The 25,485-nt window shown below is 43.8% G+C and overlaps 1 protein-coding gene across 2 annotated transcripts in view; it reads right to left on the bottom strand.

The window, feature by feature from the left end:
* The window catches only part of Axin1 (axin 1), a 73,605-nt gene that overhangs the window by 46,589 nt on the left and 1,531 nt on the right, over positions 1–25,485 (bottom strand). For both annotated transcript variants that reach the window (XM_045161782.1, XM_045161783.1), the window contains exon 2: positions 20,641–21,600. In XM_045161782.1, coding sequence (XP_045017717.1) covers positions 20,641–21,518 — 878 coding nt within the window. In that variant the 5' untranslated portion in view covers positions 21,519–21,600. The remainder of the gene's footprint in view (positions 1–20,640; positions 21,601–25,485) is intronic.

Below are 25,485 nucleotides of genomic sequence, written 5' to 3'. Positions count from 1 at the left end.
CTAAGCCATCTCTCCAGCCTACAAAATTTTTTTGTTGTCAAACATAGGTTCCAAATATGATGCAACAAATTGTTTTGAAAAATTAAAATTAAAAAAAAAAAAAGACATTCTGGGTTGGAAAAATGGCTTAGCAGTTAAGGTGCTTGCCTGCAAAGCCAGAGGATCCAGGTTCGACGCCCCAGTGCCCATATAAACCAGAAGCACAAGGTGTTGCACGCATCTGGAGTTCAACTGCAGTGGCAACAGGCCCTGGCGCACCAATTCTTTTTCCCCTCTCTCTCTTTCTCTCTCTCTGTTCTATATATATTTTTTGATCCTGAGAAGTCATAGTAACAGGATAGAGTCACCCATCTAATTCAACTCTAGCTAAGACACAAGGCCAAACTTGAGGGGCATGCTACCCAGCCTAAACCCAACTCAACTAGGCTTTACCAAGCATGTTTAGCATTAGCACACGGAAGCAATAACAGCACCCAATATCACACACAGTAATAACTTAGGCAGCCCCTAAACATCACAGCACCCAAACATACCACCCAGTTTGTCAGGAACACAGCACCCAGCATCATACACACTGCTGACACAGTACCCAGCACTACACACACTGCCCAGCACCATAGCACCCTAGTAACACAGCACCTGGTACAAGATGTCTAAAGAGTGACCCTTTCAGCTAGAGTGGGAATACAGAAAGCCTTAGAAACATATCTTCAGGAAATTGTTCATGTGTAATAATGTAGACTAGTTCATTCCATGTACTTCTTAGAGCTGATGCAGAGTATGACAAAAACACGTGTCAGGGACTGGAGAGATGGCTCAGCAGTCAAAGGTGCTTACTTACAAAGCCTAACAGACCAGGTTCAATTCCCCTGCATCCACATAAAGCCAGATGCCCAAAATGGCAGTCTGCTTCTGTCTGTCTCTCAGATAAATTTTTTTTTAAATTTATGTCCCAGGAATGAAGAGATGGCTTAGTGGTTCAGACGCTTGCCTGCAAAGCCTAAGGACCCATGTTTGACTCTCCAGATCCCAATAAGCCAGATGGACAAAGGTAAGACAAGTGCAAGGTCGCACATACCCACTAGGTGACACAAGCATCTGGAGTTCAATTGCTGAGGCTCTGGTATGCCAATTCTCTCCCCCCCAAAATAAAAAAAAAAAAATGTCACAAATGAAAAAGATGTATCAATTAATTCCATGACACAAAATCATACAAGGGAACATATGGCCAAAAGTAGAAAAGGAATAAAAAGATCACATCTTTTTTTTTTTTTTTTTTTTAAGTTTTTTGAGGTAGATCTCACTTTAGTCCAGGCTGATCTGGAATTCACTATGTAGTCTCAGGGTGGCTTTAACCTCTTAGCAATCCTCCTACCTCTGCCTCCCAAGTGCTGGGATTAAAGGTGTGTGCCACCACCACTCAGCTGTCTTTTTTGTTTTAAGACCACATCTTAATGCATGAACAAGTCAATGCAGGTGACAGAGATGGCAGGCTACCAACAGAACTTATATATGGAAAGGACAATCCAAGCCAGGAATCTTGGTGCACCTGTGATCCTACCTAGCACTTAGAAGGTGGACATAAGAGAATCAGGAGTTCAAGGTCATCCTCAGCTACACAAGAGGTTGAAGGTAGCAATGCAAGCACATGTTGCAGAAGCAGTGTCATAAACTAGTGGTACTCCTAGTTCATGTGCTATATAACCTCACTCCTGTTTCTTCCCCTTGGCTACATCTATGAGGAAAAGGTTAGGTTAAATGAGGATATGACCCAGAAAAAAAGAGAGCTCTATGCTCTCTACCTCCATGCTCACTACAGGCCGGGGAGCAGCCATGCCTTTGACCTTGAACTCCAGCTCCAACTGAGGAATAAAAGTCATTATGGGGCCAGCCATGGTGGTGCACACCTTTAAGAATCCCAGCACTTGCCAGGCGCGGTGGCGCACACCTTTAATCCCAGCACTCGGGAGGCCGAGGTAGGAGGATCGCCGTGAGTTTGAAGCCACTCTGAGACTACATAGTGAATTCCAGGTCAGCCTCAGTTTGAGTGAGACCCTACCCTCATTAAAAAAATTAAAAAATCTATTTTTTTTGTCTTTTCTTTTGAGGTAGGGCCTCACTTTAGCTCAGTCTGGTCAGGTTTTTTAAAACATATTTTTATTTATTAATTTGAAAGAGAGATACAGAAATAGGCAGGTAGAGATGGGGGGGGGGAGAAAGAATGGGCATGCCAGGGTCTCTAGCCACTGTAAACGAACTCCAGATGCATGCAACCCCTTGTTCATCTGGCTTATGTCCTGGAGAGTCGAACCTGGGTCCTTTGGCTCGGCAGGCAGGCAAGTGCCTTAAACACTAAGCCATCTCTTCTCCAGCCCTGTTTTTTTTTTTTTTTTGTTTGTTTTGTTTTGTTTGTTTGTTTTTTTTTTTAAGGTAAGCTTTCACTATATCCCAGGCTGACCTGGAATTCACTCTGTAGCTCAGGCTGGCCTATAACTCACATAGATACTGTTACTTCTGCCTTCCTAGTGCTGGGATTAAAGGCATGCATCACCATATCCCAGCTATGAAGATCTATTATTTTTATTTATTTATGTAGGAGAGAGAGAGAATGGGGGGCCTAGGTCCTCTAGCCACTTCAAAAGAACTCCAGATGCATGTGCCACCATGTGCATCTGGCTTACATGGGTTCTGGGGAATCAAACTGGGTCCTTAGGATTCCAAGGCAACCACCTTAACTGCTAAACCATCTCTCTGGCCCTGATCTATTATCTCTTTTTGTTTATTTGTTTGAGGTAGGGTTTCACTCTAGCTGAGGCTGACCTGGAATTCACTATGTAGACTTAGCCTGGCCTCAAACTCACAATAATCCTCCTACCTCTGTCTGCCTCTAGCCCAGATTCACCTGGCACTCATTCTGTAGCCCAGGCTAATCTCAAACTCACAGTGATCCTCCTACCTCTTTCGTCCTCTAGCCCAGATTGATCTGGTGCTCATTCTGTAGTCTCCATCTAGCTTCAAACTCATACTCATCCTCTGACCTCTGCCTCATGACTGCTGGGATTAAAGGTGTGTGCCACCATGCCCAACTATTTATTTATTTATTTGAGGGAGAAGGAGAGGAGGCAGATAGAGGGCTGGAGGGATGGCTTAGTGGTTAAAGCACTTGCCTGCAAAGCCAAAGGACCTTGGTTCAATTCCCCAGGACCCACATTAGCCAGATGCAGAAGGGGGTATCCATCTGGAGTTCATTTGCAGTGGCTGGAGGGTCCAGCGCACCCATTCTCTCTCTCTCTCTCTCCCCCCTCTTTATCTGTCAAATAAATAAATTAAAATTAAAGTTTTTTTTTAAAAAAAGAAGCAGATAGAGAGAGAATGGGCATGCCGGAGCCTCCAGCCACTGCAAATGAACTCCTGACACACATGCCACCTTGTATATCTTGCTTACATGGGTACTGGTGAATCAAACTTGGGTCCTTGCTAAACCCACTCTCCAGCCTGCAAACTCTTTGTTCTAAGCCCACCATATTCTCACAACTCAAGACATCCAAGAGCTGCAGGATCAATCAATGTTCACAAACTCAACTCAGGATTGTAGAAAGATTGACAGAACCAGTGAATAGAAGCCAAACTTAAGCCTATGGCAATGACTTGTACACAGCCAACACAAGTAACAGTTTAATTTTAGGCAAGACTATGCTAACTTCATAATGAAACACATGCATGACATCACCCTATGCCAAACACATCAATCCTGCCTTTCTGAAACAGCTGCTGTAAGTGCTATGGCAGTGTGGTCCACACAGAGAGCCTCCATAAACAGTGTTCACTCCTGCTGTGCTGTCTCTAACAGCTTCCTATCACATATGCCCCCAAGCCGTGGCAGGCATTGGACATTCACCAAGCTCAGAAACTCAGGGGTATGGACCTTTACAGGACTAAAGCAAAATGGCTACTCCCTGATAGGCATGTATAAATGCCAACAGCACAGTGGGGTGTGAAGTATGTCTGTGTCCCAAAGACCTCAGATCTCACTCCTAAAACACTGCAAGTCCCATTAGCACTGGTAGAAAGGAAGGTATCTATAAGATGTGCTGATGCTGCAGAACTGGGAGGCACATGCCTGCAGCAATCTAGTAAAGCAGTGGGAAGAGCATGAAGACAGTAGATCCAAAACCATTTCACCTAAAAGTGGGATCAGGGCTACTGTTAACTGATGTGGGTAGATGAGGCAGATTTGGGCTGACACAGGGATAGGGAGGTGAGACAGTTACCTTCTGACTGCTGGGAGAAAAACACTTGACCAGAAGCAACTCATGGAAGGCTTACAGTTTTGACGGAAAGTTTCATCATGGTGGGGAATGGTTGGAATCACATCAGCAGGGAAGCAGCAAGAGTGTGTTATCTTAGCAAGTGGGGCCAGACTGCCCGCCCCTAGCAACACACCTCCTCCAGCAAGGCTCTACCAGCTGGGAGATTAAATGAGGCTTAATCACAAGAACATGAGAGCTGTGGGGGACATTTTACATTCCAACTACCACATGGTGCCACTTCTGAGATAAGAAAGATTAATAGAAAAACAAACTGGGCAAGCCAGGTGTGGTGGCACACACCTTTAATCTCAGCACTCGGGAGGCAGATGTAGGAGGATCACCATGAGTTAAAGGCCACCCTGAGACTACACAGTGAATTCCAAATCAGTCTGGACTGGATTAGAATGATACACTACCTTGAAAACCCCAAAAAAAGAAAAACGAGTTAGAGAGACGGCTTAGTGGTTAAGGTGCTTGCCGTCGAAGCCTAAGGACCCAAGTTCCATTCCCCAGTACTCATGTAAGCCAGATGCACAAGGTAGCATATGTGTCTGGAGTTTGTTTGCAGTAGCTAGAGGATCTGGCATGCCCATTCTATCTACCTCTCCCCCCTCCCTCCCCCCTCCCCCTCTCTCTATATGTATGTATGTGTGTGTGTGTATAGATATATAGATAGATAGATAAAATGTATATGCCTCTTTCTTGTAAATAAAAATATTTTTTAAACAATGAAAAATAAACTGGGATGGGGAAATCAATGTGCTCACTTTAAGAAAAACTAAATATTAAATCTGAATGTGTCACCCACTGCCCTATCTTTGCAACTATATGCAACCCAGATGTGAGTTCTATTGTTATCTAGTAGAGGAATGCTAAAGTACTCCACAGTAAAAATACATTATTTTTTGGAAATGGATCAAATATAGTAATTGTACAACGCACAAGAAAGCAACACACCAGGGGACAGGTTAGACAATCACTGCCTCTTTCACACCATATACTTCTCAATGGCAATCTGTGGAGGTTCCAAAAGAGCAAGTGAGCAACACAGTCACCAAGGGTGAGAACTCACAAGCTTTTCTCCTGAGAATCTCACAACTGCATATTAAGACTGTCTAGACTTCCAATCCCCTCATTTGGGACAATCTGTCCAGTAAAGGTGTTTACCCCTCTAGATCTTCACATATCTGGAAGGCAGTGGGAATAGTGACAGGACACACTCTTTTTTTCAGCCAAATGCCCAAGGACAACAGTCAGAGAAAGGCAGAAAAGGCTTCAGGGAGACCAGACTAAAACATGAACTTTTATCACAGATGGCCGTGAGGAAAAGGTACCAGAGGCCAAATCCAGTCTGCCAAGGATGTCCTAAGTCTATTACATGTTCAGATCGACTCAGCCCATTCTGCCCACCTGTGCAACCAAGAGTTCTCACCACATCTCTTGGATCATTCAAATCATGACCCAAAGTAAACTTTTTACATAAGCTCTATGCATATGTTGGGGACTTCCTCTTTGTAAATTTCTTCTATTGATCTCTTAAGCCAAACAGAAAGTCAAAAAAGAGCTGGAGAGATGGCTTAGTTGTTAAGGCGCTTGCCTGCAAAGCCTAAGGACCCAGGTTCATCTCCCCAAAACCCACATAGGCCAGATGCATGAGGTGACGCATGCACACAAGTGGTGCATTGTACAAGGAGGTGTGCACGTCTGGAGTTCATTAGCAACAGCTAAGAACTTGGTGTGCAAATTTTCTCTCTCACCAACTCATTAAGAAAAAAAGAAAGGAAGGAAGGAAGGAAGGGAAAGAAATAGGGCTGGAGGGATAGCTTAGTGGGTAAGGCATTTGCCAGCAAACCCAAAGGACCTCAGTTCAATTCCCCAGTATCCACGTTACCAAGACGCACAAGGTGGTACATGCGTCTGTAGTTTGCAGTGGCTGGAGGCCCTGGCAATCCCTTTCCCTCCCTCTCCTTCTCTCTGTCAAATAAATAAATTTTTTTTTTTAAATAGTCAAAAAACTGATAGGTCCAACTCAGAGAGGTCTAGAAAGCAAGAGTTGATCACCATGCCTACATGATCCTCTTATCTTGAGTGGAAATGGGCTTTGTGCCAGGAACCCAGTCAAGCCACCATGTTGCTTCTGCTGTGAATGGAACTATGGTAACAGCAACCAGGCATCACAAGCAGTGTTTCATTGGCCTGACCCCAGGAACAGGCAAGAGACCCTGTGCTCAGAGATGTACACAACCAGCAAGGAAGTTAAGAACAGCAAACAGAAATGCAAAGAGCATCTGAGAGGTTATAGTCAAAACCACACAGCCAGCCACAGTTTCTGAGCTAAGGCAGTTGGGCTGGCTTTAGGCCTGACTGACAAGACCTGACAGGAAAGCCAGATCAACACTGAATGTCACTTACCAAGGACAGTAAAATCCAAGCCTGCTAGCTAGTATCACAGTCCCCAAGATTGATTTTCAAGCCATTCAGCAAATAGCCAGAAGTCTACTAATTCACAAGTTTAAGCTGTGGGCCGGGCATGATGGCACACAACCTTAATCCCTAGCACTCAGGAGGCAGAAGTAGGAGGATTGCTGTTGAACTCTACATAGTGAATTCCAGGTCAATCTGGGCTAAAGCAACATCCTACTTCAAAAAACAAAACAAAAAATGCCAGGCGTGGTGGCGAACGCCCTTAATCCCAGCACTTGGGAGGCAGAGGTAGAAGGATTGCTGTGAGTTTGAGGCGACCCTGAGACTCCACAGTAAATTTCAGGTCAGCCTGGGCTAGAGTGAGACCCTACCTCGAAAAACCAAAAAAAATAAATAAATAATTTTTACAAAGGAACGTGTTCCCCCTAGATACAAAATGACCAGTATATCCACAACCTCACAGTGCCTGACACTACCTACACAAGACCATCATAAGAGGAAAATATCATGACATTAAAATAAAAGAGAGACTGATTGAGATGCGGAGGGGATATGATGGAGAATGGAATTTCAAAGGGGAAAGTGGCGGGAGGGAGGGTATTGCTATGCGATATTTTTATAATCATGGAAGTTGTTAAAAAAATTTGAAAAAAGAAAAAAAAAGACACAGGAGGGGTTGGGGAAATGGCTGAGCAGTTAAGGTGTTTGCCTGCAAAGCCCTTAAGGTTCGAGTCCCCAGGACCCACATAAGCCAGATGCACAAGGAGGTGCATGTGTCTGGAGTTCATTTGCAGTAGCTAGAGGCCCTGGTGTGCACATTTTCTCTCTCTCTCTCATAAATAAATAAGAAAAAAGAAAAAAGAAAAAAGAAAAAGAAAAGCAAGCAAGCAAGTAAGAAAAAAAAAAAAGAGCGGGAGAGGTAGCTCAGCAATTCAAGCATTTGCGTGCAAAGCCTAATGACCCAAGTTTGATTCCCCACTATTCATGTAAAGCCAGATGCACAAAGTGGTACATCTACCTGGAGCTCATTTGCAGCATGCCTATTCTCTCTGTTGTCTCTCCTTCTCTCTCTCTGCTTGCAAATAAACACTGTTTTAAAAATAAAATTAAAAAAAAAAATCACTGAGAAATCAAGGTGGTGATGAGCAGAAAACCTTCCCCCTGTAGCCCAGAAAACTGACAGTTGGAAAAAGCTGCACTGTATGCAGTCTTTTTTTTTTTTTGGTTTTTTGAGGTAGGGTTTTACTCTAGCTCAGGCTGACCTGGAATTCATTATGGAGTCTCAGGGTGGCCTTGAACTCACGGTGATCCTCCTACCTCTGCCTCCCAAATGCTTGGATTAAAGGTATGTGCCACCACACCCACCCTGCAATAGACAATTTTAAAATTATTTATTTGCATATGTGCTGAGATTAAAGGCTTGTGCCACCATGCCCGGCTTTTTTTGTTTGTTTGTTTGTTTTTTTAGGTAGGATCTCACTCTAGCAGAGGCTGAACTGGAATTCACTATGTAATCTCAGGGTGGCCTTGAACTCAGACCTTGAACTCACGGTGACCCTCCTACCTCCGCCTCTTGAATGCTGGAATTAAAGGCGTGCGCCACCATGCCCAGCTCTGTATGCAGTCTTATAGGAGACAGAAGTCATCAGTGGTGAAAACAGTGGACACTGGAAACCTCAAGTTTGGTCAGACAGGCCAAAGGTCTGAATGAGAGCAACAGTGGCATGTCTGCTCTGGGGGAAACCAACGGCTCTCTAATTGGACTGAAGGCCCACTCTATGGGAGGGAATATGTGCCTGGTACTGAAAACCTTATCAAAAGACTATGGCAGGAGAGGTCATAAGCCTCAGGGATATAAAGCCTGCTTTTGTTTGGATAAATGCATATATTACTCTCACCAAATTGCCCTGGAAGCACTATACTTAATGTTCATACTCATACATTAATGTTACTTTCACTTCTGGTTAGAGAAGCTTCTCTTTTTCAGATGACGATGACCACTGGGATGCCCCAAAAGGCAACATAGTGCTGAGAAGAAAGTACAGAGGAGTGTCTAGCACTGAAACATCTCATACCTTTCAAGGCTCAGGGTCAATTGCAGAAGAGGTGGAAGAAAGAATGTAAGAGCCAAAACAAGGGTACCACTCCCTACATACAACTATCTGGACAGAATTTAGCCTCGATATCCAAGACCTTGCAATACCCACACAAGATCCTCATAACAGGAGAAAAAGATGATGACATCAAATTAAATGAGACTATGGAGAGAGGGAGGGTATATGACGGAGAGCAGAGCTATGAAGGACAAAGTGGGGAGGGGAGGAGAGAGGGAAGCAGGGAAGGGGAGGGGAGAGAAATACCATGGTTTGTTGTCTGTAAGTATAGAAGTTGTCAATAAAAGTATAAAATAAAAAAATAAAAAGAGGGCCTGGCATGGTCCTTAATGCCAGCACTGATGAGGCTGAGGTAGAAGAATCACTGAGTGTTTGAGGCACGCCTGGGGCTACTGAGTGAGTTCCAGGTCAGCCTGGCCTCAAATGAGACCCTACCTTTAAAAATAAATAAATAAATAAATATATTGCTGAAGACTCCACATACTTGAGCTGCAAGGCCACTGAGAAATCCTGCTGGAACTAAGCTGATAACCTCCTCCATGTAGACCAGCTGACAAAAAGCTGGAAGAAGCCATTCTGCATGCAGTTAGTTCAATGGGAGAAAGAGAAAACACCAGTGAAGATACTCAACAGTGGACACTGTAAGCCTTATAATTGGCCAGCCAGGCCAAATGAGCCAACGGGTACAATAGTGGCACATCTGTCATGGTGGAAACCAACTGCCCTCTAAGTGGACTGGTGGCCCGCACCAAGGGAGGGAATACATTACTGATACTAAAAACTTAAAATGGGTTGTCATGAGCCCTAGGGGTGTAACATCTGCTGATGTCTGGATAAGTGAATATACTATGCTTATCAAACTGCCCAGTAAGCACTTCTCTTAATATCCATACCCTTATATTAATGCTACTCTTACTTTGGGTAGAGAATCTTCTCTTTTCAGATGGCAGTGACCTAGGGACGACTCAGAAGGTATCATGGTGCTGGAAAGAAGTGACTAGAGTACCGAGTAACATCTCAATCACACTTTCCAAGGCTCAGGGTCTAATGCAGAAGAGGTGGCAGAAAGAATTTAAGAGCCAAAGGAAGGGTAGGACTCCTTACAATGTGCTCCCTCCAGACACAAAATGGCCTTGATATCCATGACCTCATAGTGCCTGACACTACCTACACAAGACCATCATAAGAGGAGGGAAAGATCATGACATCAAAATAAAAGAGAGACTTATTGAGATGGGGAGGGGATATGATGGAGAATGGAATTTCAAAGGGGAAAGGGGGAGAGAGGGAGGGTATTACCATGGGATATTTTTTATAATCATGGAAAATGTTTTTAAAAATTGAGAAAAAATAAAATAAGATTTAAAAAAAACTTTACAGCTGGGTGTGGTGGCACATGCCTGTAATCCCAGCACTTGGGAAGCAGAGGTAGGAGAATGGCTGTGAGTTTGAGGCCACCCTGAGACTACATAGTGAATTCCAGGTCAGCCTGAGCTAGAGCGAGACCCTACCTTGAAAAACCAAAAAATAAATAAATAAAAACTTAAAAAAATAAAAATAAAAACAGCCCTCTCTCCCAAGGAAAGGTAAAATCTATAACTAAAAACAGAAAAAAAGGACCACTTGCTGAGCACGACACCTTCTTCAACAGTACAATACTGGACTAGGATGCATGAAGTCCTGGATTATCTCCCAACACTATCAACAAGGAAGCATGTGGAAACTACTCAGAGTGGTACATGCCTAATTCCAGACACTTGGGAAGTAAAGACAGGAAGATTAGGAATTCAGGGTCACCTTTGGCTACAGAGTAAGTTTAAGGCCAGACGGAGCTACATGAGACTATCTCAAAAACAAAACAACAGAGAATAACTTATTTTTATTTTATTATTGTGTGTACCTATATGTATGTATGCGTTCAATGTATGTGTATGGCACATGTGAAGGTCTGAAGACATCTGGGAATTTGTCCTCTCCATCAACCCTGCATGAGACAGGGTCTCCCTTGCTGTTATTTGGTTTGCACAGCTTCACATTGTACAAGTGCACCATGTCTAGACGACCCATGACTTTCCAGATTCTTCTGGCTGTGCTTCCCATTGCTTAGGCATTGAGATCACAGATGCATGCACTTTACATCTATCTTCACAAGGTTGCTGGTAATTGAACCTGGGCTGACAGGTTGGGAAATGAGCACCTTTAACTACTGAGTGATCTTCCCAGCCTCAAGAAAGAAAACTGAGAGCCGGGCATGGTGGTGCACACCTTTAATCCCAGTACTCGGGAGGCAGAGGTAGGGGGATTGCCATGAGTTTGAGGCCACCCTGAGACTCCATAGTGAATTCCAGGTCAGCCTGGGCAAAAAGTGAGACCCTACTTCAAAAAAACAAAAAGAAAGAAAACTGTATTTGAGATGAGATTAAGGACAACCAAAGTTGGGTCCACATTCTGTCAAGTGCTAATAAACAACGACCCCAATATCAGAAACCTCCAAACCACAAGACTAAGCCACCTCAAATAGGAGAGTATCAGTGGCCCACAGGACTCCTGCACTGCCACCACCAACTCCCTAACAGCAAATAAAAGCAAACCGCATGACTGGAGAGATGGCTCAGTGGTTAAGGCGCTTGCCTGCAAAGCCAGATACAAAGTAGTACATACATCTGGAATTCATTTGCAGCAGTTAGATATCCTGGCAAATCTATTCTTTCCCTCCCTCTACTCCCTCTCTGCTTGCAAATAAATAACTAAATAATTTTTAAAAACAGAATGGATAATTTAGATGTGGTACATTTATACAATGGAGTTCTATTCAGTGGTAAAGAAAAATGAAATTATTAAATTTGCAGGGAAATGGATGGATATGGAAAGGATTATACTATGTGAGGTAACCCAGGCACAGAAAGCCAAATGTCACATGTTCTTTCTCATACAGGGAACCTAGCTACATATGTTTAGATTTATTGTGCTCCTCCAGACACACAATGGCCTGAATATCCATGACCTCACAGTGCCTGACACTACCTACATAAGACCACCATAACAGTAAGAAAAGATCATGACATCAAAATAAAAGGCACTGATTGAGACGGGGAGGGGAGATGATGGAAAGTGGAGTTTCAAAGGGGAAAGTGGGGCAAGGGAGGGAATTACCCTGGAAATTGCTTACAATTATGGAAGTTGTCAATAAAAAATAAATAAATAAATAAATCAGCAGGGCCGTGGTGGCACATGCCTCTAATCCCAGTACTAAGGAGGCAGAGGTAGGAGGATCACAGTGAGTTCCAGGCCACCCTGAGGCTACATAGTGAATTCCAGGTCAACCTGGGCTAAAGCAAGATCCTACCTCAGAAAAAAGAAAGAAACAAAGAAATTGGCCTCAATATTCATGACCTTGCACTGTCTAGCACTGCCTTCACAAGACCCTCATAATAGGAGGACAAGATAATGCCATCAAAATAAGAGACTAGCTGAGAGGAGGGGATATGATAGAGAATAATTTGTGAAGGGGAAAGAATTATCATGGTTTATTGTCTATAACTATGAAAGTTGTCAATAAAAAAAGTTAAAAACAAAACAAAACACAAACTATGCCATAGCCCTCATCACCAAGTACTACCCAATAGCCTATTAACTCAACTAAGGTTCCTTAACAGAAACAAAGAAGCCCAAGAAAGAAAGAAAAGAAAGAACAACAGTACTTTTCAAAGAACCAAGAACTGAAGTGTACTAATGAGCTAGACCTAGGGAGGGTAAATTTAGCAGCTCAAATTAGAAATCAACAAGATTGCTGTCAGCCTGAGCTATAGAATTCCAAGGCAGGCAGGGCCACCTAGTAAAGTCCAATTAAAAAAAAAAAAAAAAAAAAAGGCTAGGTGTGGTGGCACAAGCCTTTAATCCCAGCACTTGAGAGACAGGAGGATCACTTAAGAGTTCAAGGTCATCCTAAGAATACATAGTGAATTCCAGGTCAGCCTGAGCTAGAGTGAGACCCTACCCCCTACCTTGAAAACCCACCCAAAATAAAGGCTGGAGGGATGGATTAGTGATTACTAATGACCCAAGATCAATTCCCCAGTACCCCTAGTAAAGCCAGATGCACAAAGTGGCATATGCATCTGGAGCCCATTTGCAGCATGTGGAGGCCCTAGTTTGCCCATTCTCTCATTCTGTCTCTCTTGCAACTAAATACTTTTTAGGGTTGGAAAGATGGCTGAGCTGTTAAGGAGCTTGCCTGTGATGCCTAACGACCCAGATTTAACTCTCAAGAACCCACTTAAGCCAGATACACAAGGTGATGCATGCACACAATGTCAAGATTATGTATAGGGTGGCCCAGACATCTGGAGTTCAAATGCAGTGGCTAGAGGCCCTGGTGCTCCAATTGTCTCTCACATACCAAAAAAAAAAAAAAAAAAAAAAAAATTAAACATCTTAAAAAAAAAAAAAAAAGCTGCACAGGTGGCACATGACTTTAATCCTAGCACCTAGAAGGCAGAGGTAGGAAGATCACTTTGAGTTAGAGGCCAGCCTGAGACTACAGAGTGAATAGTCAGGTCAGCCAGGGCTATAGGGAAACCCTACCTGAGGAAAAGGGAAAAAAGGGGGGGGGGGCTAGAGAGAGAGAACTCAGTGGTTAAGGCACTTGCCTGAGAAGTTTAAAGACCTGGGTTTGGTTCCCCAGTACCAATGTAAAATCAGATACAAAAGGTAGAGCATACACCTGGAGTTCATTTTCAGTGGCCGGAGACTCTGGTGTAACCATTCTCCCTTTCTATATGCCTTTTTCTTTTCCTTTCTCTCTCAAATAAGTAAATAAAACATTTTTTAAAACACAAAAAATAAAAATAAACAGCAGGAGAGGTAGCAAAGTAAATAAGTTAATAAAAGGGCTAGACAGTAAGATATAAAGGAGACATAAAGTGTAGAGAAAGGAAGGGAGGAGGATACTTAATAGGTTGATATTGTATATATGTAATTACAATGATTGTAATGGGGAGGTAATATGATGGAGAATGGAATTTCAAATGGGAAAGTGTGGGGGTGGGGAGGGAGGGAATTACCATGGGATATATTTTATAATCATGGAAAATGTTAATAAAAATTTAAAAAGAAAAAAGAAAAAGAGAAAAAGAAAAAAAATAATCAATTGCAAATGAGTATGACCCTAAATGTAAAAGTTTGCATTGTAACAATAAAAAAATAGATATTTTTGAAAAAAAATAAAATAAAATAAAAGGGCTAGAGAGATGGCTTAGCAGTTAAAGAACTTGCCTGCAAAACCAAAGGAACCAGATTCGATTCCCCAGTACCCACATAAGCCAGATGCACAAGATGGGGCATGTACCTAGAGTTCATTTGCAGCGGCTGGAAGCCATGGAACTTGCTCACTCTTCCTCCCTCCCTCTCTCTCAAAGAAAAATAATTAAAAAAAAAAAAAAGTTGGAAGGCCAGGCATGGTGGCACACGCCTTTAATCCTAGCACTCAGAAGGCAGAGGTAGGAGGATCGCCATGAGCTCGAGGCCACCCTGAGACTACACAGTGACATCAGCATAGGCTAGAGTGAGACCCTACCTCAAAAAAATACAGGGGGAGGGAGAGTTGCTAGAGAGATGGCTCAATGGTTAAGATGTTTGCCTGAGAAACCTAAAGACCCTGTTTCAATTCTCCAGTACCCACATAAACTGATGAAAAAAAGTGGCACATGTTTCTGGAGTTCATTTGCAGCAGCTGGAGGCCCTGGAACACCCATTCTCTCTTCTATCGCTCTACCTCTCTCTGCTTGCAAATAAATAACAAATATTTTGGGGGGGGTTGGAGAGATGGCTTAGTGGTTAAGGTGCCTGCCTGCAAAGCCTAAGGACCCATGTTCAACTCTCCAGATCCCACACAAGCCTGACGCACAAAGGTGAGACAAGCACAAGGTCACACATGCCCTCTAGGTGATACAAGCCTCTGGAGTTTGACTGTAGTGACTGTGAACCTGGCATGCCAATTATCTCTCTCTTAAAAAAATTTAAGCCAAAAAAAAGGCATGGTGTGGTGGTGTGTGCCTTTAATCCCAGTACTTAAGAGGCAGAGGTAGGAAGGATCACCATGAGTTCAAGGCCAGCCTGGAACTACAGAGTAAGTTTCACGTCAGCCTGGACTTGAGTGAAACACTTCCTCTTAAAACCACCACCACCACCACCCAAAAAAAAAAAAAAAAAATAGGGCTGGAGTGATGATTTAGCAGTTAAGGTGAACACCTGTGAATCCTAAGAACCCTGGTTCAATTTCCCAGTACCCACATAAACCAGATGCACAAGGTGGCACATGCATCTGGAGTTCGTTTACAGTAGCTAGAGGCCCTCACCCTCTAAGAAATAAAATATCAAAAAAGAAAAAATAAAATAAAAGGACGGACTATAGAGATGACTCAGCAGTTAAGACCCTAATCTAGAAAGCTCATTCTCATTCATCCCCCCTCTCCTCGCACATAAATATATATGTATATATACATACACACACACATTTTGTTTTTGTTTTTTCAAGGGAGGGTCTCACTCTAGTCCAGGCTGACCTGGGATTCACTACGGAGTCTCAGGGTGGCCTCGAACGCATGGTGATCCTCCTACCTCTGCCTCCCAAGTGCTTTGATTAAAGGAATACACCACCACACCCGTCAATAAATTTTTTTTTATGTTTTTGTTTAATTAATTAATTTATTTGAGAGTTACAGACAGAAAGAGGCAGATAGAGAGAGAGAATGGGCGAGCCAGGGCCTCCAGCCACTGCAAACGAACTCCAGACACATGCACCCCATTGTTCATCTGGCTAACGTGGGTCCTGGGGAATTGAGCCTCCAACCGGGGTTCTTGGGCTTCACAGGCAAGCGCCTAACTGCTAAGCAATCTCTCCAGCCCAATAAAAATATTTTTAAAAAGGGGATGGAAAAAAAAAAAAAAAAAAGAATGAGCAGGTATGGTGGAACACTCCTTTTTTTTTTTTTAATTTATTAGTTTTCTTTTCAGTAAATACAGGTAGTTTGGTACCATTATTTAGGCTCATCTGTGATCTACCCCTTCCCATTAGACCCTCCTTGTTAATGAAAATGGGTCATGCATTGTGGAGTTAGCCCCCAGTTATTGGTATGATAAACGTCTCTGCAAATCATGACCCAACATGTGACTCTGACATTCTTTCCGCCCCCTCTTCCGCAAAATTTCCCTGAGCCATGTTGGGTTCATTTTTGGTCTGCTTCAGTGCTAAGGTGTTGGGGGCCTCTGAGGCTCTGGCTCTCTGATTTGGGGAACACTCCTTTTAATCTCAGCACTCTGAAGCCAGAGGTAGGAGGATCACTGTAAGTTCAAGGCCATCCAGAGACAGGTCAGCCTGGGCAAGAGAGAAACCCTACCTAGAAAAACAAAGAAACAAACGAAAAAATAAGGGGACTGAGAAGATGGCTCAGCAGTTAAGGCACCTGCCTACAAAACCTAGCAACATGGGTTCAATTCTCCAGTATCCATGCAAAGCCAGATGCACGAAGTTGCACATGCATCTGGAGTTCATTTGTAGCAGAAGCCCTGGCATGCCCATTTCCTCCAACCTCTTTCTCTCCCTCCCTCTTTCTCGAGAAATAAATTAATTAAAATATCTTTAAAATATGCTGAGCCGGGCGTGGTGGCGCACGCCTTTAATCCCAGCACTTGGGAGGCAGAGGTAGGAGGATCGCTGTGAGTTTGAGGCCACCCTGAGACTCCATAGTGAATTCCAGGTCAGCCTGGGCTAGAGTGAGACCCTACCTCAAAAAATCAAAAAATAAAATAAAATAAAATAAAATATGCTGAGTTGGGCTGGAGAAATGGCTTAGCGGTTAAAGCGCTTGCCTGTGAAGCCTAAGAACCCCAGTTCGAGGCTCGGTTCCCCAGGTCCCACGTTAGCCAGATGCACAAGGGTGCGCACGCGTCTGGAGTACGTTTGCAGAGGCTGGAAGCCCTGGTGTGCCCATTCTCTCTCTCTCTCCCTCTATCTGTCCTTCTCTCTGTGTCTGTCACTCTCAAATAAATAAATTAAAAAAAAAAAAATGCTGGGTGTGGTGGCATGTGCCTTTAATCCAAGCAAGCAGAAGGCAGAAGTAGGAGAATTGCTATGACTTCAAGACAAGCCTGAGACTGCATAGTCAATTTCAGGTCAGCCTGTGCTAGAGTGAGACCCTACCGAGAAAAAATAAGTTTTTGAAATAAATAAAATAAAGTAAGAAACTAGGACTGAACTAATTTATGTTTTCCCTGCAGTCCAGCTAAGCTCTCAAGTTTATTGCCATCTTAAAAATGTTTCTAACTGGACTAGGGATACAACTCAGCGTAAAGTACTTGCCTACCAGGCATAAAACCCAAGGTTTGATTCTCAGCAGCATAATAAAAAATGAATAAAATGGACTGGAGGGATCGCTTAGCAGTTAAGGTGTTTGCCTGCAAAGCCAAAGGATCCTGGTTCGATTCCCCAGGACCCATATTAGTAAGATGCAAAAGGGGGGGGGGGCATGCCTCTGGAGTTTGTTTCCAGTGGCTGTAGGACCTGGCATGCCCATTCTCTCACTCACTCTCCTTTCTCTGTCAAATAAATAAATAAAATATTTAAATTGAGTCCTTTAAAAACATGAATAAAAAATAAATAAATGAAAGAACTTAGTAGTTAAGGCGCTTGCCTGCAAAGCCTAAGGACCCATGTTCAACTCTCCAAATCCCATGTAAGCCAGACATAAAGGTGAGGCAAGTGCAAGGTCACACAGGCCCACTAGGTGGCACAAGCATCTGGAATTCAATTGCAGTGGCTGAGGCCCTGGCTTGTCAATTTTGTCTGTCTGTCTTTCTCTCTCTCTCTAAAACTGTGTGTGTGTGTGTGTGTGTGTGTGTGTGTATGTATGTGTATATGTGTATGTATGTATGTATGTGTGTATATATATATATACATACATACATACATACATACATACATACACACACACACACAAACATACATGTATGTATGTATGTATGTATGTATGTATATATTTTGTGGTGGATCACACCTTTAATCCCAGCACTTTGGAGGTAGATTTAGGAGCACTAGGAATTTGGGGCCAGCCTGGGACTACAAAAGGACAATTAAAATTAAAAACCCTTAGTATGGCAATGCACATCTGTAATCCCAAACACTTGAGCACTTGGGAAGCTGAGGTAGAAAGATCAGGAGGAAATCAAGTCCAGCCATGAGAGAGTGAGTTTGTCAAGACCAGCTTGGGATACATGACAATAAGTTTCAAAAAAAAAAAAAAAAAAAAAATGGGACTGAAAAGATGGCTGAGCAGTTAAGGCACTTGCCTACAAAGCCTAAGGACCAAGGTTTGATTCTCCAGATCCCATTTAAACTAGATGCACAAGGTGGCACATGCATCTGTAATTTGTATGCAGTGGCTAGAGGCCCTAGTGTGCCCATTCTCTGACCCCCCCCCCCCCCGGTCTCTAATTAATAAATAATATATTAAAAAACAACAACAGGTATTTGGGGGATAGAGAGATGGCTTAGTGATTAAAGTATTTGCCTGCAAAGTCTAAGGACCCAGGTTCCATTCCCCAATACCCGTGTAAGCCAAATGTACAAGGTAGTGCATGCACCTGGAGTTCATTTGCAATAGCTACAGTCCCTGGAGTACCCATTTGCTCTATCTGCCTCTCTCTCTCCCCCTCTCATTCATAAATAAATAAATGGGCTGGAGAGATGGCTTAGTGATTAAGGTGGTTGCCTGCAAAGCCTAAGGACCCAGATTCGATTCCTCAGTACCCACATAAAGCTAGACACACAAAGCACAGGGTGCCACATGTATCTGAAATTCTAATGCAGTGGCTAAAGGCTGTGGCAGGCCCATTCATATTCATATCCCCCCCTCCCCCTGCAAATTAAAAAAAAAAGCATTCTCCAAGTATCCATGCAAGTTCACTCCTATCATTAAACCAAAAGGGTTACGGTCTCAGGTTAAGTACATCTTCTATGTAAGATACATAAATTTTGTGCTCAAGGGTAAAGTATAAATGCTATTATGACTTCTAAGAATACCCATGTTCCTAATACCACACAAGGCCATATATCCTCCCTCCCCAATACTAAGGATGGAACTTGGGTTGTTTTTAATTTTTTTATATTTATTTTATTCATTTATTAGCGACAGAGAGAGAGAATAGGCATTCCAGGGCCTCTAGCAACTGCAAACAAACTCCAGATGCATGCACCACCTTGTGCACCTGGCTTACCTGGGACCTGGAAAATCGAACCTGGATCCTTTGGCTTTGCAGGCAAATGTCAAAAAAAATGCTTTAGCTGCTAAGCCATCTCTCTAGCCCAAAGAACTTGGGGTTTTGACCATGCACTTTCTGCTGAGCTATATACCTCTATCCTCCTGTTTTTGGTTTGTTTTTCAAGGTAGGGTCTCACTCTAGCCCAGGCTAACCTAGAATTCACTATGTAGTCTCAGAGTGGCTTCCAACTCACAGCAATCCTCCTACCTCTGCTTCCAGAGTGCTAGCATTAAAGGCATTCACTATCACACCCAGCCATTTTTTAATACTTATTCATTTGCATGCATGCATGCTGCAAATGAACACCTGTCCAGCTTTATCTGTGTAGCTGGGGAACTGAAACCAGGCCATCAGGCTTTGCAAATAAGCACCATTAACCATTGAGACATCTCCCTAGTCTTACTCCTTTTTACTTTTTCATTTTGAGACAGAGTCTCTACAAGTTCTCCAGATTGATCTCCAACTTCAAATCCTCCTACTTACTTAAGGTTACAGGTGTGTGTCATCAAGCCCAGCAAGTCTGTTCTTGATAAGAAGTATTCTTAAATGGATGGACCTGGAAAGGATTATACTAAGTGAGGTAACCCAGGCCCAGAAAGCCAAGCGCCACATGTTCTCTCTCATATGTGGATCCTAGCTACAGATGACTGGGCTTCTGTGTGAGAATGAAAATACTTAGTAGCAGAGGCCAGTAAGTTGAAAAGGAGACATAAAGGGAAGAGAAAGGAAGGGAGGAGGATACTTAATAGGCTGATATTGTATATATGTAATTACAATGATTGTAATGGGGAGGTAATATGATGGAGAATGGAATTTCAAATGGGAAAGTGTGGGGGTGGGGAGGGAGGGAATTACCATGGGATATATTTTGTAATCATGGAAAATGTTAATAAAAATTTTAAAAAAAAAGAAGTATTCTTGAGGCAGGCGTGGTGGTGCACACCTTTAATCCCAGCACTTGGGAGGCAGAGGTAGGAGGACTGCCGTGAGTTCAAGGCCACCCTGAGGAATTCCAGGTCAGCCTGGGCCAGAGTGAAACCCTACCTCAATTAAAAAAAAAAAAAAAAAAAAAAAAAAGTATTCTTGGGACTGGGGAAATGGCTTAATGATTGAGGCACTTTCCAGCAAAGCCAAAGGACCAGGTTCAGTTCCCCAGTAGCCACATAAAGCCAGATGCACAAGGTGGTGCATGCATATCAAGTTCATTTGTGATGGCTGGAGGCCCTGGTGCAACCGTTTTCTCTCTCTCTCTCTCTCTCTCTCTCATAAATAGATAATGAATATTTTTTAAAAAGATATCTAATAACAATTATGAAGGTGTTCTAAATAGAAAATAAACTCATAATTCAACTATTGAAGCAGCAGGACTTTCAGTTTGGGTTGAAAGACAAGGGCACCTATTACCACACCTTTTCCTTGCTCCTTCACTGTGTCTTGGTCTGAGTACAGAAATGGACACCTTGTGCCAGACTCACCTGAGCTCTCTGCCTTCGCTGTACCGTCTACTTGAGGAGGCCCTTGGGGCAGCAGTCTCCAGGAGCAGCTTCTGAGTGAGCCTGCTGGGTGGGGCAGAGTCTCTACCATCATCCTCATCTGCATCGTGGTCACATTTCCATTCCTCATCTTCATTCAAAGTAGGCAGGTATCCAGACATACCCTTCCCTGTCCCAGACCCTGAGCTCTGATCACTGCAGACCTTCGGGCTCTCTGAGCCTGTCCTTGTGTATTCCAAATAAATGTCAGACTTTAGGAAAGCTGGGTAGGTGTTCTCCTCTATGGTAGACTGGATTTCTGTCTGGGCCTGGTCAAACATGGCAGGATCAATCTGCTGCCTCATGACACAGTCCTTTATGAAGCTCTTAGTGGCTGGCTTGGTTTGCCTGGATACAATGCCATTGCTATCCAGGATATACTTTCGGTAGATGGCTCTTGCCAGCTTCAGCCTCTTCTCCTCATTTGAGTCACAGGGCTCAAGCTTCCTGAAGCCACTGCAGGCAAACCAGAAGTCCAGCAGGTCAGCACAGCCTTCCTGCTTCAGGAAAGTTCTGAACAGGCTGATCCCATCTTGGTCATCCAGTAAGGAATGCAGTGACTCGGCCCATCGTAAGTATGGGGGAGTGGGGGAGGCGCTGCCCTCAGGTTCATATCCCAGATCCAGATCCGAGCGCCTTGGGGTGGCTGTTGAGGTCTCACCTTTAGTGCCGGGGCCTTTCCCAGAGCAGAAACTGTGGCTGACAGGCCTTGGGTCAGTAGACACCAGTTCTCCCTCCTCACCAGGCACTGGGGGCCGAGGGGCATCTTCAGTGAAACTTGCTCCGAGGTCCAAAGGGAAACCCTGCTCCTGGACATTCATTTTGGGATCTGTGCGTCAGTGAACAATGAGCGCTGCACCCTAATACCTCAGTACTTACAGCTCCCAAGGGAATCAATCTGTCCTGTTGAAACCATTAAGAGGACAAGGATTAGGAAAGGTGGTCCACGGAAACACCAGAGGTTCTCCTGAGATGCACATCGACGCCCTCCCATTCCCACAAGGAGCAGAGACTCAGTGCAGGCATTCAGCAGAAACATATTTTGACCACAAGGTTTGCTCTATATTTAAGACAACTTCTACAAACTTTACAAGTACAGGAATGACTCTCACAAAGGAACACCTGGAAAACAGACATTCTCTGCTCTCAAGTGTGCTTCAGTAGTGAGGACCTGAGGACTACCTACTCTAGCTAAACAGCTGAGTGACCGGAGGGCAGGAAAGCCAGAGGAAGGGTATTCTGGCCCTAGCCACTGATACTAGTGTCAGTAGGCTGGTCCCTCAAACATAAAATTACCCCACCTGCCCCAGTGACATTCAGACATCACCAAGAGGCACATTATAGATCCTCAGGTAGGTAAGTGCCTCCCAAGTCTCACAGCCTCTATATTTTCTGCCTGTTATACCACTTTTTGGATTTGGTATGGCTCACAACTGTGTAAGTACACAACAAGATGCTCCTCCCAAGCCAGGCATGGTGGCGCACGCCTTTAATCCCAGCACTCAGGAGGCAGAGGTAGGAGGATTGCCATGAGTTTGAGACTAAGACTACATAGTTAATTCCAGGTCAGCCTGGGCCACAGTGAAACCTTACCTCGAAAAACAAAAATAAATAAATAAATAATAAGCAGTTGATGATGGGTCACCTTCCACATCATGGACCAGTGATGGAAGGACACAGGCCCACATGCAGACATGTGTGTATCATCAACATAAACAATCTTAGCAATGTAGGAAACTGTACCTGGCTACTTGGTACTCTCTTATAAGAGACTCCCTTCTGATAGCAAAGAGGGGACTGGGGACATGGAGGGTCAATGACTGTACAGAAAAAATGAAATCTAAGCTGGGCAGAGTGGGGCACCCCTTTAATCCTACGACTCAGGAGGCAGAGGTAGGAAGATCACTGAGTTCAAGGACAGCCTGGGACTACAGAGTGAGTTCCAGGTCAACCTGGGCTACAGTGAGACCCTGCAGGAGGGGGGGAGGGCAGGGAACTAAAATCCAAATTCAAGTGTACTTTTCAGCAAAAGCATCATACAGCTCATACGGGTTAGCGTCACAAGGTGAAAAACCATCACCTATTCACTGAGAGATTATTCAGGTTCAGACTTAAGATAGGATCCTCTCTCATGGTTCCTGGTCCTTCCTGCTATATCCTAAAGGAACCTAGAGAGGCCCTGGGCTCTGGCCATACCTCACAACCTAGCCAAGGGAAAGACTACCACACAGCCTGTCATGACCAAATGTTGTATAATAAATGTAGGCTGAGCTGGGCGTGATGGTGCAAGCCTTTAATCCCAGCACTTGGGAGGGAGAGGCAGGAGGATCACTGTAAGTTCAAGAGCACCCTGAGACTACATAGTGACCTCCAGGTCAGCCTGAGCTACAGTGAGACCCTACCTCGAAAAACAAAACAAAACAAAAAACAAAAAAAAGGCTGTTCAGCCAGGTGTGATGATGCAGGCTATTTAATCCCAGCATTCAGGATGCAAAGGTAGGAAGACTGCCATAAATTCGAGGCCAACTGAGACTACAAAGTGAATTCCAGGTCAGTCTGGGCTAGAACAAGATCCTGCCTTTAAAAATCATTTAAAAATAAATAAATAAAGAAGGCTGGAGAGATGGCTTAGCAGTTAAGGCACTGCCTATACAAAGCCAAAGGACCCAGGTTCAATTGCCCAGGATCCACCTAAGCCAGATGCAAGGTAGCACATGCATCTGGAGTTCGTTTGCAGCTGCTGAAAGCCCTGGTGCACCCATTCTCTCCTCCACTCCCCCCCCCCTTTCTCTCTCTTTCTCTCAATTGAAAAAAGAAAAAAGTAGGCTTTACATACATGCCAGGGTCAAAGACTTGGAGCATTTGGGCTGGGGAGATGGCTCAGTGGTTAAAGACACTTGCTTGCAAAGCCTGACAGCTTGGGTTCAATTCCCCAGTACCCATGTAAAGCCAGATGCACAGAGTGGTGCATGCATATGGAGTTTGTTCAGAATAGCAGGAGGCCCTGTTGTGCCACTTCTCTCCCTAACAAAATACTAAAAAACACACAGAACTTGCAGCACTGCACAGGCCAGAGGGTACAAAATAAATCTTTACAATTAAAGCCAATAGTGTAGCATGGACCAGTAATCCCAGCACGTGGTAAACTGAGGCAGAAGGATCACCTTGAGGTTGAAGCCAGCATGGGCTATAGAACAAGACCCAGTCTCAAAAACAAAAACAAAAAAACAATAAAGCTGGTGTGATAGTCACAGTACTTGGGAAGCTAAGATAAAAACTACCCCAGTCATTAAAGGTCTGTTTAGTTTAAAAAAAAAAAAAAGAAAGAAAAGAATTTCAAAATAGAGTTGGAGAGATGGCTTAGAGGTTAAGGTGCTTGCCTGGGAAGCCTAAGGACCCAGGTTCTATTCTCCAGTACCAACAGATGCACAAGGCAGCACATGTGTCTGGAATCTGTTTGCAGTGGCTAGAGGCCCTGGCGCACCCATTCTCTCTATCTGCCTCTCTCTTTCTCTAACAAATAAAATATTTTTTTAAAAAGCTGGATGTGGTGGCGCATGTCTTTAATCCCAGCACTCGGGAGGCAGATGTAGGAGGATCACCATGAGTTCAAGGCCACCCTGAGACTACATAGTTAATTCCAGGTCAGCCTAGGCCAGAGTGAAACTCTACTTCGGGAAAAAAAAAAAAAAAAGAATTTCAAAATATAACCAAAACAAACTGGCTCTCCCTGGCCATCACTCCAGAGCTGGACCTTGGCACCCATGAAATCCATCCCTGACTCATTCCCACACTGCACACACTCTACCTGTTGACTAGAAGAAAGAGCATGTACAGAGAGAATGGGTCACAATTATGCCATTTCTTAATTAATTAATGACTTCTTAGGTAGGTGCCCTGCTGCTCACAGACCTTCCTACACTCCATCCCAACTGCAGTCACTTTTTGTAAGCCCTGTAAGCCATACAGTGAACATCCTGGGCATCTGCAGCTCCACCACACCAGCCCATGATGTCTTATCCAGGATGCCAACACAGGAAAGAAGGCCAGCATCCCTAGCCACCTGACCTAGCTTTACAGAGATGGGCAACCGGCCTGAAAAAGAACCTAGTCACTCACTGTCACTTTCTCCCAAAGTGTGTAAATCAATGCAGCAGGACCCTCAGCACCTGGCATATGTTCCTAAACTCATAAAAATTTAATGTGTTTATATACAGGAGAGAGACATGTGTGAACCAAGTCTATCCTAATTATTTTAAGCTATTTTCAAAGCCCAGATGAAACATGTCTCCCTCTAGCCAAGGCTGACCTGGAATTCACTATGTAGTCTCAGGGTGGCCTCAAACTCACAATGATCCTTGTACCTCTGCCTTCCAAGTGCTGGGATTAAAGGTGTCCACCACCATGCCCAGCTTGTCTTACAATTTTTTGGGCTGTTAACTGACAAAAAAAAAACAAAAAAAAAAACCTTCACTGTCCCTGGAAGCACATGAACAATGAACACCACCAAAAATTACTGGTGCCAAAATACTCCAATTCCTAAGACTTTCTGGGCTTCAACAGAAGACACCTAGCTAGCATTTAGGCCACACACACAGGCAGAACCACAAAACAGCTATGTTAATTCAGGAAGAATCCAAAGCCCACAGCACCAAATCTGGTCCACAGCCTGTAAATCCATAAAGGAAATATACAAGTCTGATACCTTACTTAAAATTCCCTTAGGCACTGTCAAAGCATACAGCCCTGGGTACCATGAAAGCAAACTCAATACTAATGTGTCTGTGT

The sequence above is a fragment of the Jaculus jaculus genome, chromosome 11 (assembly GCF_020740685.1).
Source record: "Jaculus jaculus isolate mJacJac1 chromosome 11, mJacJac1.mat.Y.cur, whole genome shotgun sequence".
Lineage (NCBI taxonomy): Eukaryota > Metazoa > Chordata > Mammalia > Rodentia > Dipodidae > Jaculus > Jaculus jaculus.
This window is presented reverse-complemented; position numbering and strand designations above follow the sequence as displayed.